This window comes from Balearica regulorum, chromosome 7 (genome assembly GCF_011004875.1).
Source record: "Balearica regulorum gibbericeps isolate bBalReg1 chromosome 7, bBalReg1.pri, whole genome shotgun sequence".
NCBI classification, from domain to species: Eukaryota; Metazoa; Chordata; class Aves; order Gruiformes; family Gruidae; genus Balearica; species Balearica regulorum.
The window spans coordinates 11,491,390-11,506,253 of NC_046190.1; the positions used below are offsets into that span (position 1 = coordinate 11,491,390).

Sequence of the window (14,864 nt, forward strand, 5' to 3'; positions counted from 1 at the left end):
AGAAATATACTTTAAAATTATTTAAACAATTACTTTGAAAATAGGTGACTGAAAAGGATAAAAAGTGTCACTTCAAGCCAGGTGTTACTATGTTTTAAAAACAAGTTTCTAACATAAACAATTTACTTTTAGAGCATTCTCCAGCCAAGGTCTAGGGGAATTTTCCCCGTACTTTTTTCCAGCAAGCCAACAGCGTAGCAGCTTCTAGCTGTATGTGCAACTCAAACCTCTCAGAACAGCAATACAGAAATACAAATTGCTTAAAAGTTGAATAGATTGCCACCAGTACAGTAATGGAAAATTATTCTAAAAGTTATAGCAACTATGATACTTTCTCCCAAGTAATTAGAAAAACCTCTATTATATACAGAGGTTTTTTGGTTTTAACTGTTACTCTTTCTTTTTCTTTTTTTTTTTTTTTTTTTTCCTTCTAGCTGATATTTTATTTCACAGAAAAAGCAGGGCATACCCAGTTTTAGATTATGGAGGATTACACAGCACTAAGACTGTCAGAAGGAAGAGTGAAGGCAAGCTGTGAGCTAGATTAACACAAATGCTCTGTCGCCAGGATTTTCCTCCCACCACCTAATTTCATAAAGAATATTTTAAATGGGAAAACCTATTTCTTAAATTTAAAAGTAATCCTTCAAGCAATCTTATCGTTAGATTTGAACTTAAGAAGTAGATATGCCCAGTGCTATAGTTTCAGTATTTCACAGACTTCTCTGTTAAGAAGGATGTCACCAACCCAGCTGACACATTAACTCTCTTAGTTTGTGGCAATTTAAAGATTTTCTTTCAAGACAACAATTATACAAGAGATGAAACTGAAGGTTCATTCTTAATAATCAAAGCTGACTTCGAAAACAATCAAATTTTAAAACTCTGAGCACACCATTCAGTCTTGTACTTGAGAAAAACAGCAGAAACTCAACTGACCAAAAAAGCTGTGAGTATCCTTAACATTTGGGATTTAACATAAAAATGAAACAATAAGAATGATACATTCAATTGCCTCTCAATCCATACTGCATATCGTCCTTAACAGGCAGGGGTTTTTTCAATATTAAAACCGTCAAACACAAGTTGATGAACTTTTAAGATTACATGCTATCATAAATGATGAGTACTGAATACAAAAAGCAGTCATTATTAACACACTCACCTACTAGTTTCAAGAACACATAATTACGACCGTCAACCTTTCCATTTCAGTTTTCCTGCAAACTTTAAAATTCCAGAAATAAAGACTGTAACCATATTTTTTTTTATTATGACTACTTTTGAAAATATAACATGTATTCTGAACCACTTTATTTTTATATTAAGAAATTCTACACTTATTAGTATGCAGCTACTTAGGCCCCTGATTTAAACAACAATCTTTGAAACAGAAAGTGGAGCTTTTATAAGTTGCGCAGACAAGTTTTGTTATTGCTGTTCCTGAAATCTAGAAGTGCTAGAGCCAGGACATAGTAGTCCATTATTGTTCCATCACTGCAAATGAAACAAACATAATAATAAAAACCCAACAAATCTTTTTTACATGATACTCAGAGACCTCAGACAGCTTTAACCAAATTAAAAATCACTACTTATTTAAAATTGTTGACAGAATTCACCATAAGCATCTTTAGTTGAAAATGGAGACAGATGAATAATTAATATGAAGTCTAGAAACAATTTTCCTTTCACAAATTATCCACCAAAATATTTCTTCTTTTTATTAGCTAGCCAATTATCTGTTGAATTACGTTCTGTTAAAAGCTGACTGATAATACGACGTACTTGGGCCACATTGATCAGAGGAAACACTTTCAGGCTCTACTGAAAATGGACAGGTTGGTTTTGGTTTTTTTTATACTCTTTTGAACACAGAAGGAACTTACACAACCTGGTTATGTGCTTAATGTTCTCTGTTGGCCATTCAAACAAATGAAATCAACTTAAATAGAAAGCAATGAACAAAAATAAAGGCATAAATTTGATGCATTTGCTTATGAAATTGAGTGGATTGTGAAATGCACTAAAATTTCTCAAATTTTTGGGGTTTTTTTTTTTTTTTAATAAGAGCTAAAACCAGGTTAAACAGTCTCCTAGCAGTTATTTGTTGAAATTATTTTACAATTACTAGATTCAGATTTTAGGGTCCAGATCCTCCAGTGGAAAATCTGCACTAACACTAAGCTTCCACGCAAGATGGAAACTCGGCCCCTGAAGGCATTTAGTCCATCAGAAACCAGCTCCAGCGATAAGCTTCAAATGCCGGCTCTAGCAATTCCAGGTGTTCTCAAAGCCGTGTTAGCCTCACAGATGGAGAGGATTTTTACCCTTCCCCACATCCTGTTTTAAAAAGCAGATGCGGGGGCTCCCGGGACCCTGACAGACAACTCTTTGTTCCCACTCGATTGGAGGACGTCCAAGCATTCTCGCTATAGAAAATGGGGTTTCTGTGTCCCAGTTGTGCTACAAAGGGAAAAAAAAATAAAAAAATCACTAATTCCACAGGCTCTTTAGGGGGCACTTTTCAATGAGATTAGCAAAGGTTACCAACACCTCCACAGGTTCATTGGTTGGGTTTTTTTAAGGTCATTTTTGTTTTGTTTTTTCTCTCAAGCCCAAAAATGTAAGTGAACAAATTTCCATGAATGTAACAGCTCTAAGATTTAAGATCCATTGATAAGAATTAATTGGGCCTGGGCTTCAAATTGTCCCACGTCAGTTATTCAGTAAAGAGTATTTGAAATCACTAACTGAACGCAATGAAATTATTTTTCTGCTCAACAAAGCCAAGATTCCCATTCTTTCTTGTAGTCATTTTATTGAGAAATTCAGTATGTATTCATTCTGTGGGGTATTTAACAAATCTCAACACTGGACATTAACATCTATTTTGCTTAGCTATCAGAGAGCATGTGGAGGATTCCCTGGCGTGTTTCCTCAAGCAAAGATTCAGAAAAAGAACTCCTAATTCTAAAAAGGAAATTTTTAAGCTCCAGCAGGACTAACAAAAACCAAACAGAAAACCACAAACCAAACACCTTTGGCAACTTTGCATGCAAGTACAATTCTGAACAGGAGTCTCTAAAATATTAAATTTTGGTATAAGCCCACTGTGATATATGATGAAGAGACAGAAAGGAATATAAAATGTATTCACATGTTCCTGGAAAGAAAGACTTCATGCTCCCTGCTGCTCTTTGGGGCTAATAAGACAGAATATATTTATTGATATAATAGAATTTCTAAAACTGCATTATTTGCTTAGTTATAAGCTTATAGCATATAGGCACTGAGTAAAAAGGTACATGTAAGGAATTGTTCCAGAACTAATTAATCCTAAGGAACATAATTTCTTCCTGATTTTATGTGTATACCTTAACAATGGCTTCATAGTATTTTTAAAAGATGAATAAACCTCATGTCCCATCAAGGTGATATTTGATATATTGTGCAAATGAGTAATTTGCAGCTTAAACTTCCACCGCTGTATGCAGCAGGTCGCGGCCAGCACTGAGAAGTTCAGCTCGTAGTTTAGCAACTCCAGTCTTCGGACATACACTGCTGCGTCAGAAATGAGATTATTAGATTTTCTTTGCCACACCATTTACTGGGAAACTTTATACTCAAACCATATTGAAAATCAGTAGTAAAATCCGCTAAAAAGAAACTTCTATAGCTTTCACTCCAGCTAAAGTAAAAGTAGAAAAACATGGGTCATTGCTTTAGGAAACAAACTCCAAGTGAAAGGACAGCAAAATACCACCAAAGAAATTTATTACATTCAGCACAGTTCTAATACTCTGCTGACCTCTATTACCTGTTTGATACATCAAGAGCCTGAAAGCTGGGGTTTGGGAAATTTAAAAAGTCACCATAACAAATGTTAACATAGAAAATACCGATACAGTGCAGATGTTAAGCCATTTCTACTACCCAAATAGAACATTTTGGCTGTTTAAATCCTTGAAGGTAGGTGGCTTAAAGAAATCCCTACTCTGTAACTGGAGAGGCAGAGAGGATCTGACTGGGACCAAAGCAGCTCATTCTTTACTACAGTTCTTTTTTCTTCTTTTTTTCCCTTCTAAGCTTTTTTGCCTTTTTTTTTTTTTTTGGTGACAGTTTCAAGACAGGTGAATGACACTATAACAAGACACACGCTTCCATAGGGCAACTCTGCAGATCTCTAAGCACAAACCACTGAAAAACAAATTGTACACTCTTTAACAAGTAAACATTTTCGTATCTACTCATCTAGACCTGGGAGGCACTGGGGCTTAATCTACACTAAAAATCCATAGGATTAGAGACTGCAGTCTATGCTGCTAAATTTATAACTTTTATAAGAGCATTTAACAAATCTATATAGCCAGAATTACAAACTCCCAGGACGAGGAGTGACTGAGTTGTGTGATTTGGATTTTTCAGTTAACACAACAACTCGGACTGTATGCAGTTAATACAGGAGTGGCGCTCACGGGGATGACTGCAACAGAAACAATTTATCATAATAGTAATTAGTAAGATACACTGCCAACATTTTTCCTAAAGGATACGAAGATCTTTGTTATTACAGGAAAAATAGGGGCATAATTATTCTATGATTTATTCTGCAGTTTTAAGTTAATTCCTGTTTCTCACCCGAGGCGAACTGAGAAATAATCTGTACTGATAAAGATAAGAAATACGATATTAAGGAAGATCTGTTCAGCTCAGTAATTAAAACTTACTTTTTAATCTTACTCAATACCAACATGTAGCATTTGTTTTCATTCACTACAGAAATATTGAGTCAGGTTATCATTAGTCAGATTTCAAAAAAACTCTTTCCAACTGTTTTAAACCAGTTCAAACACAACTCCATGAGACTAATATTGCAGAAAACGAAAATTCAGACATACAGCAGTTAACACATTGAAGACATCCAGGGAAGATCTCATAAATGAGCTACTGGACTGTGTGAACTACCACTGTGATGACCATGTTTTCTCCAATGAAGAATTTACATTGAAAGACAAAAGAATTTCAGTTTTCCTCTGTTCAAAGCCATATTTCCTCCTCATAACGAGCTTTGCATCCATTGCCTAACAAGATTGTATAGATGCAGGTGTTAAATACTAGCTTCTGCCAGGCTTCACTAATGCAAATCCAAATTCATATTATTTGTCACCTTAATTTTGTTTTTCAGGTATACTTCACCACTATTGCTGATTACACAATGACTGTTCATGTCGGTAGGCATGCTAACAAATACCATAAAAAAACCTTCAGTAATCACTGAACAAAAAGAAAATTCCATCTTTTCCATGAGGAAATTATGCCTGTAATACATTTTCCATGGTATGATTAAGTTGAAGAGACAGAGGCAACTTAATGATTATTAATAATTAGATTTTTCTACAGTCTGAATACACTAAAGAGCATTCATTTTTCTGTTAACACATACGTTCATGCATTTTTTCACTTCCTCCTTCGAAGTCCTGCTTCAATTTATTTTGCAAATGTGTCGTTAGATAGGGAACCATTTACGAGTTAAATGCCTATATTGAATAAATTGTTTCTTCTCTCTCCCTTTGCCCCTTCCCCCCCAGTAAAGGAAGAGTTTTTATGATATGAAAGAGACTGAAAACAGAGGAAAAACTACCAGTTTGCTAAACCCACCAATATCTATCCATAGTGATACTGTAAAATCAAGAAGCTATGCACAACCTCTTACGAGTTTTGTTTTGTTTTTTTTTTTTTTTCTTTTGAGTCTATATTCATCATTTCTTCTGGAAAACTGTGCATTATTTATAGTTGCAGACTTCTTAAATTTTCAGAGTTACAGTTTGTTTACATTATTTTGCTCTAGTTTTGAATCCCAGTATAAATAAAGCCAAATAAAACACACAGTTTCTTAGTTATGTTATTCTTTAGTATTAACCAACAGAGATAGAGTAGTAATAATGCAGTTAAACTGCTTTGTTCTTTCAACACTGCAGGACCCAAGAATTTGGGGCAGGGGAGCAATGTCAAGCCAAGACACTAAATGGTTAAACAAAAAATTCATTTAACATAACGTGAGTGAATTTGGCTACTACCAGGATCCAACGCAGACTGAGCACTCCTTTACGCATTCTAATGGTTTGCATGGAATTTTATGTGCTCCTTCTATTCGCTATTTTCAAACTTCCTTCAATTCGTTACCTTTTTGAAGGCGTACAATTAAGCTTTGTCTGCTTATCTAACAGTAAATATTTTTTAAAAATGCACATAAATAACTTTAACTTAAATAAAACACTATGTAATTGCAGCAGCCCCCCCTTAAAAGCAAACAAAAAATTAACTTTTTAATTAAAAATTTCCCAAATGCACGAGAAAAAATACACTTTTCCTGAAAGTACACCTAATAAATAAAAAACAATAAATAAATAAATGAAGAGGTGCACAAAATATTTAATACTTGCAAATTGTTTATGCTTATGTAACACTAATTTATGCTTTTACTACATCTCTGTTTAACAAAGCACTGTTGAAGGCAGCAAGCTTTTTTATGTCTTCCTGGTCTCACCAGCAGTGTTCTCCCCTAGTCTTGTCCCACAATCCCTGCAGCTCACTGAGCCTTGCTAGCAACTTTAATGAGCATCCTTAAAAATAGAAAAAGTTTGTGACTTCTCCTATCTGGGTGCTTTAAATACCAGCACTATCAAGCAGTCACCCCAGGACCCAGGAAGGATAAGGATACGCTGTCAACAAAGGCAAAAATGAGATAAGGTCTTCGGTGCCCACTCCCTGACCTGACAAAATAAAGGGTTTGATACCGGTCTCCTGGTCAAAAATAGACTGTCTGCATCTGAAAGCAGCAGAGAACATTTCCACAGTTATCTCATCGTTAGTTGTTTTGCAAACCCCATTAAGCACTTCACATAACGGCATCCATATCTGCTGTAACTCATTTGGGAACAACAACTCTGAATCATGTTTGAGAAAAAGAATATCCATCAAGGGTGACAGGAACAATTAAGAAAAAGAAATCCTACGTTGAAGTCCTTTCTCTCGTGTCTGTGCATTATGTTTCAATAGAAATAGATGTCTTCTTCACAGACACCACCACCACCCCATTCGCAATAAGAATTAAAACCAAAACACATAGACTTTCATCTGCCTTTGCTACTCAACACAATAATATTACACACTGGAGGCGCAAATGCTTCTAACAAAAGCTCAAATAGCCGCACACAGCAGTAAGATACCCTATGTTCTCTTCCTTTTTACGGACCTAGGAAAGAAATATCATTAACTATTAATTATTCTAATTATAACAAACTGATATCATCAAGTTAAACGAATACACTACCTTTTCTGATTCATTATCTTTGCTTTTGAGCTTTTCCTCTTACTGATAAAAATTCAGTAATTCCCCATGTTCTTGCTGAGCACTCACACAAGTTAGCAAGGCTCAACTGCGTGCGTTGTCCAAGCCAGGGTAGCTTAAATCTCAGTCAGCCGGGAAGCCGGGCAGATAAGCATTGCCCTATGTAAAGTTTATCTTTTGAAAGGGAATAGGGTGCTTGAAACAGAACTTAAGGCCAGGACAGCCTGTAAGTTAATGTTATGGTATAGTTTGTGGACTGACGATCAGGTAACTGCATTGACAAGAAGATCAGCTCCCAGATTCCACTAGCTGTTACCAATTACTAATCAATTCATTGGATCTATTTTAAGTAGGAAGGTATTTGACCTACACTTTCTCTACCACGGAGTTTTATAATTTCATAACAAAATTAAATAAAAAAGTTTCTGAGATATGCAATTTAATTAATAGAAAGGTGGTGTGCTTTTTAGCCAAGCCACACAGATCTCTCTGCAAAACAGCAGAACAAAGCTTTTTCCATTGCAAGGCTGTCTTGCATAAGAAACCTCTTTTTTTTTTTTTTTTTTTTTTTAAGGAAAACCTTTGGTTTTATTTAAAAATATTTTTTAGAGTCTATAAATTTAGTACTGACAGATTTTTTTTTCAAGACTATACAATAACATAAATTTCTATAATTTTTTTAAAATTCAAGATCAGAAAACAAACTTTAAAAACATCTTCCAAAGTTGTAATAGTTTAGGAATTCTGCATCATGGCTAGATTGCATTGTTGCATAAAGACATTTCACTATAAGAAGAATTGAAGGATAATTTTTTAAAATTGTACAAGAAAAAAAAATCTTCCATTTGCATTTTACTCAAAATTTTTACTAAAAGAAAATTCTGCCAATAACCTTGATATTTAGCAGAAAACTTTAGAAAATAATTAGTATTTGACTTTCAAAACCTTCAGGTACAGTGGGATTCTAAGGTATTGAACAGTTGCAGAGAGAACAAAAATTTCATTAAATCAAGGGTGAAAATCATCTGTATATAGTAACTGAAAGGACAGGTATTATTCGGTAGTACTTAACTACTCACATTTGACAAAGTATCAGTGTATAGAATAGAACAAAAATCCCTACTAAACCAGATGAAATTAGCATCATTCTTCCATGAAATTTGTTCCTGATTGTGCATTCCTTCTTATTTAAACAATTTGTAGTCACAAATTTAAATAAATGAGATCTTTCCAAGACTGATTTTTAAAAAAATTAAAATTATTGAATGTAAAAAAAATTTTTTTTGAGGTTTTTCCCATATATGCTCTGAAAAATAATTCAAAACAGCACCATGGAGGTTCAGACATGTCTAAATAGCTTTCACATTATATATGTTTAGTTTAGAAGTGATAAAGAATTTGACCTGCCAGTCTCCAATCTGGGATTCTAACCCCAAAGGGATTTCTTTTGCTGGCAAAATAAACTCCTGCTTTTGGAAGAGGGTTTTTTCAATGACACACGATCTTCTTGATGGGAACAAAAAACATGTATTTTCCTTCTGCCCTACATATATATACAAGATTGTGAAACAATTTAAAATAAGAATAACCCGGTATCTCTTGGAAAGTAATAGCTTCTTGAGCTAATGATTTAAATTTCTGTGCTCAGCATATCTAGAGAATAAGCACAAAAATGGTATGTTTTCCAGTCACCTTCGAGAGTAGAGATACACTGATATGGTAAGCAAGAATGAGTTCTAATATGAACAAATGTGAAACACTGTTTTGTTTAATGTATCTACACAGAAAATATTTACAATAAAATTGTCTGATGTGCCACAGTGTGTTATTGTTGACTGATGGATAAACATGAGTGATTATCCATTTTGTTTGTCCTATCCAGATTGCAGTGTCCCATCACTCCCCCCCAACCTACCCAAAAAAGTCTCTACGTAGAACAAGATTTCTGGGTGGTTATCAGTTTGATCTTTTCTATTATCAACAGGAAAAAAAATTAGCAATACAGTTTGATGTCCTATTCTGTGCTTTCTGCAAAAAATTATTCTTTTTTCTGTAAGTAGAACAAGACTGAACAGACCATGTCACAGGTCTGCTTCATAAAAACCTCCACCTTTAAACAGAAAAAAGACAAGGTTAATATGTACAACCTGATGTTTAAAGATTAAAATAAGTGATTTGTGCAGAAGTGGTTTATGGTTTGCCCTGTAGCTTTCCTATAAAAGTTATGATTTGACATAGCTGATTTAGATAAACACAGCTCCTAGGAAACAATGACAAAATACAGTCCCACACCACTGATTAACAAAAATTGCCTAATTAATTAGAAATCGGGGAATACGGTGGGAAGAAAAACATAATTAAGCATTTTAAAGGAACATTTGTAACATTAAAAAAAATCTTACTTGTATCTGAATAATTTTTTAACCTATTGCTGCTAAAATGATCTTGTACTACTTCTGCAACTGAAAAGCTACATGTAAGTATTTTAACCATATTATGCACAAAGAATTTTCTTCTAGACAGGCAGCTTTTACATTTACAGATAACTTTTTTCTCTTAAAATTAGAAGGTGACTGTAAATTCACAAAAAGAATAAGAGGAGTAAAACCTTTAAAAACACTGTATTTCAATCAACTGACTTTCCTACTGGCAGTACCACTTTAAACTGTGATGGAATATTAAAAGCTGTTCCAATGTAACAAAATCAAACTAAGAACATCTTAACAAATTTCTCAAGTTTCTATGACTAATAGTGTATCACAGAACTGATAGTTATGGGCTAAATGCAATCCTGACCTTTCGCGCTTACAGCTCTGAGACCTGTGGTCTGTGCTCTGAGCCAACACAAAATCTGCACTTACAGCAGCGCTCTGCACGCCAAAAATCCTTTGAGGTAGGATTTCGATTTGCTTGACAGTCTCTTTAAAATACAGGAAAGGGCTCCCTACTCCTCCCCAGGAACGTAATGTCTTTTACAGTCGCTTGCTCCTTCATCAACAAAGTCAAAATTTTTTGGAGTAGAGACCCTATAGTGCTACAAAGCTGCTGTTAACAGAGCATTTTCAGGCCTTTGATAAATGTTACATTTCCCAAACATAAAGCTTACTCTTTCTATCAACTCTGAAAATCTCTGGCCTCTCTCAGACAAACAAATGCTGAATTTCCGTTCCCACTGCTTTAAACCAAGTCAGTGGGCTAGATTTCTGAGCAAAAACCTTTCCAGGTGTCAAATCCACTGTGATTCTCTATGACATTTCTTGCAAACAAGAAAAAAAACAATGCATATTTCTTCTTTGTGCTTTATACACAAAGTTTAGCTGTTGAGGAGCAAGCAGCCAATTCTTACACAAAAAAAGTTAAAACCAAAGAAATTTTGGTAGAGGACAAACTAGGGATCTTGCAGATTAGGACATGACAGGGCATCAGGAAGATTAGAAAGATTCTGTGTGGAAGAAAACCTGAAGGAAAAGCTCCTGAGGAGTAGGGGAGGAAAGGGAGAAGGCGTGCGGATGAAGGGCATGAAAGCACCATCCTTTCAGGACTCTTTCCTCTCCTCTGTCCCCACTCCCAGCCCTTATTTCACTGGTGAGCCCATTTTCCACACACTCTGCAAAAGATGCAGAGAAAGAGGCTGCGTAAAACTGAGCATCACAGCCCTTCCTCTGGACTCAGAGGAATATTTAATGAAAAATGTAATTAGCTCTCTGCTACTCCTCAATTTCCACTGTCATTAATTTTGTTTCACAGGACAAGCCGTAGAAATCAGAACAGCAAAGCACGTTAATCACCAACAATACCGCAGTGAGCAACGACAGCTTGAGTCAATAAATGAGCCAGGACTGAGTGACTATGAACAACAAATGCTCCTTACAAGCAGCCAAAACTGAAGATCATCAGGAAACTGTAAAATGAGACGTGTGCATCACATAAACCTCTCTTCTTTCCCTCCTCCCTTACAAGGGGATGTTTTGACACTGAACTGTGGAAATCCCTGGAGACATGATAAAGGAAAAACAAAACCAGCTACCAGCCAAGTAATGCCATGCCTGATAAAAAACAGATGAGGAAGTCACTGGGTAAAACAGCAACACAAGCAAACATGGCACAACCATCAAAACGACAGTTATGTTGGAAACTGCTCTTTCCAGTGTTTCTCGGCTCCTGTTCCAACCCTCCACGCCTGAGCGTGTACAGACAGGGTAGAAAGTGCCATGCCAGATCAGATCCACCAACCCAGTGATCTGTGTCCTACCAATGGCAACCTATGGGCAGCTACTCCATGGATGATGACAATCACAAGATACTAAACCCACTTCAGGAAACGTTCTCCTCCTTTCCAGATGCTAGTTAATACCGTGTATTTAGGTCTCTCTTGTTATTCTTCTCTCCATCCCGCTTTCCTGGGCTTAACCAGAGGGTAGGATAGCCTAAAGAAGTGCCTGCAAAACCCACCCACTCCACAGGACAATTGCCAGTAGATTGAAAGCTCCGACCCCAGCCCTAATCTCCCTTGAAGACTTCTTGGACATGGGTTCAAGTGAGAAACCCTGCACAGCTGGATGTCAGGATGCCCAGGAAGCTTTCGTTCCCCATGTACTGCTCAAATGCTGCCTCTGCACAGCAAGACTGCACCTGTCCCAATGCAGTACCCCTGGCGCCTTCAATTAATGTTGAGAAAATCCTGAGCTATGTGCCTACTTAAATTTGATGGGTTTGCCATTCAAATGATGGTCCATCAGCCTAATAAAAGTACCAGTTAGTAAACAACATTATTGCACGAACACTGGCAGAATTATGAGCAACTGCAAGCTGCAATTAATTTGACCTTAGACACCATGCCCACGCAACCAGTGATGCTAGTGCTGCGGCTTTATTTCAGATCAATGCAAACAACAATAAACAAACATTCCCATCACTTCTCTAAAGAGGAGGAATCAGAATTACCCAGTGCTGCTAAAGAAATTTACAATTGAACAGATGTGAACCACTTCAAAGCCCTGAGAAAAATGGAATTCATTCACCAAAGTGTAGCTTGAGCTAAGCTAATCGGAGTTGCATATCTAGTTCTTGCAGAGCTTTGAGTAGCAATCAATCTTCCTGCATTCACCAACAAGTGATTTGTTAATCTGCAGTTTTCATAACGTAATAAAGAACATTTGGTTTAACCAGCAATCATTATAACAGCCTGATGAGCTTCTTAAAGTCTCTTGGTTACTTATTGGGTATGACAGACTATATACAGTGCAGTGAAACAAACTGGGCAGTATGGATTACATTATGTTCTGCCATCTGGAAAATGTTACAAGATAATCACTAATACTGTGAAGCCTCCTGAATCTGTTCTTCATTTATAATGTAAGTGTTTGAGCTCCAGAAAGAGCATCTGAAAAGTGATTTGTAAAATATGTTACTGAAACCCTAACTAGGACAGTGTTTTAAATAAAAAACATATCTAAGTACAAATTTTAATTTCAGCTTATATCCTTAACCAATTATATACCAATGCAAATCTCCACTGATTAATTGTCTTGCTAAATCCATTCTTGCAGTGGATTAGTTAGCTCAGAGCAACCATACTGGGATACAGCTCTCCAGGACCAGCAAGGTGATTTGAAGATTCCCCAGTGACTGGTTAGCAACTTCTATTAGGTATGCAGCGAGATTCAAAAGTGTGATGGCATTTGACAGCAACTCAGAAATTTAAGGTCACTGCCCCAAACAGCTCAGCGAGTGGGTGGGACAGGCTGGCAGTGGACACAGCCACAGCAGTCATGGGGGCTATATGTTATTCCTGTGCTATATGTTATTCCTGTGCTGGTAGGGGCAGAAAAAACTGCTCACGGTCAGCTGCTGACTAGAAATGCTGCCCAAAGAATGCATTAGAGAGCAACTCAGCAACCAAACTTTGTGTTTTGTATAGTCACAGTTGCCTTTAGCATCACCCACTTTTCCCACCAGGAATGCCCAGCATCCTATGTTATTTCTGGCCCATGATGTGCGTGCTGCAGGGATTGCTCTCGCTGCAAGAGAAGCCAGACGTGCTCCTTGCCAGCAAGGGACTAGCACCGCTTCTGACATGTGAAGCAAAGTTTATACAACAGCACTTAGATCCATTTCTGTGAAACTTGCTCCATGGCTGAAAGCCAACAAGGGTCAACCACACGCAGCAGTTTAGTTTCACAGTGGATCCCCTTTACAGATACCCCTGGGCTGACACATCCCACCCTGCTCCTTGAGATATTTTTTTCCAGGAAGACAAAGCCAAGCCCTTGACAGAGCAACCTGCAGAGCTCAGCAAATGCCTCTGGACTGGCTTTCCCAGGCAGCCATTCCCATTTTACTTTCAAGACTTCAGTATCCATAAAGAGATATGCAACAGGGTTATTATCCACAGGTCAAGAAAACATAATTACGTATGTGTATATTTACATAAAGACATATAAATACATACACACACACACACACTCTCTATATGAAGCCATGCTCATGCAACATTCTCAACTCTTCCACATCCTCCAACCCTCCAAACAATCAGGTCAGGCTAACCTCATCACAAATTTATTACAAATGTGGTAAAACCTATAGAAGGGGTACCTTATAGAAGTTGCCGTAAAGGTTAGGTGGTGCCACGGGCCATGCAATAATCTGAAATCTCAACTGACAGAAAAGCCAAAGCGTTCGGGGGGATTTGGAAGAGTTCAGGTCTGTTTGCTTTTAAAATCACACCCTGAAAATATAAAGACAGTTTCCGTCATATCAATGCTTTGACCCAAATGGCCCCAGAAATACGTTAAGAAACCAATGGACCTTTTAGACAATATGGTCTATCATATACATCATCATCCTAACATCATTTTTACTCAATTCCCTGAAGCACAAGTCTTTTTGGAGGACACAACAGCTTTGTGGGAGACCACAATGGAGTATTTCTATGTTGGGAAAGGTTACCAATATTAATAGCTAAAGTTGTGAATGATCTTTAAAATAGGAGTTCATTAAATAATAAAACTGTACATAAGTGCATGCACACACATACCAAAAAAACACACGCACACATAAAAATGCTGATCTGTTACATACATCTTTATTACTAATGTTGAGATAGATGGTTTCTATTCCACCTGCGTGATATGCTAAACAAGAAAGGTATTTCCTCTGGTTTCAATAACAGATCATGTAACAGGAAACTTTGTATTATTTTTGTAGATTTTAGTGAACACCGCTTTACGACCTGGCTCTTCAGTTTTATTACGCATTTAAATAAATACATTTCATGTACCAGTTTTGGAAATAAAACCGAGGATGCTTCAAATTCTTCAAATAAAGTCCACTATTAAAACTATTTAAAGCCACAATATGAATAAAACATAAGAATTTTTATAGTCTAGTTTTAAAACCATATGTTTAGCTCCGCTAATAAACCTGTTCATGTAAACTCTACAGCATTCAAACAAATGTATAAATGCTCAAGCTGCTAAAAACCAGATAGAATTTCTAGTTCTCCAGTTAT

At 36.5% G+C, this 14,864-nt stretch overlaps 1 protein-coding gene across 13 annotated transcripts in view; it reads right to left on the bottom strand.

Moving 5' to 3' along the window:
- RBM20 (RNA binding motif protein 20) overlaps positions 1-14,864 on the bottom strand; it is a 107,842-nt gene that overhangs the window by 76,593 nt on the left and 16,385 nt on the right. For 3 of the 13 annotated variants that reach the window (XM_075757945.1, XM_075757944.1, XM_075757941.1), the window contains exon 1: positions 7,337-7,457. The exons of the other annotated variants lie outside the window; for them this stretch is intronic. In XM_075757945.1, coding sequence (XP_075614060.1) covers positions 7,337-7,350 — 14 coding nt within the window. In that variant the 5' untranslated portion in view covers positions 7,351-7,457. Of the gene's footprint in view, positions 1-7,336; positions 7,458-14,864 lie in introns of those variants that run through there. 13 annotated transcript variants of the gene reach the window in all.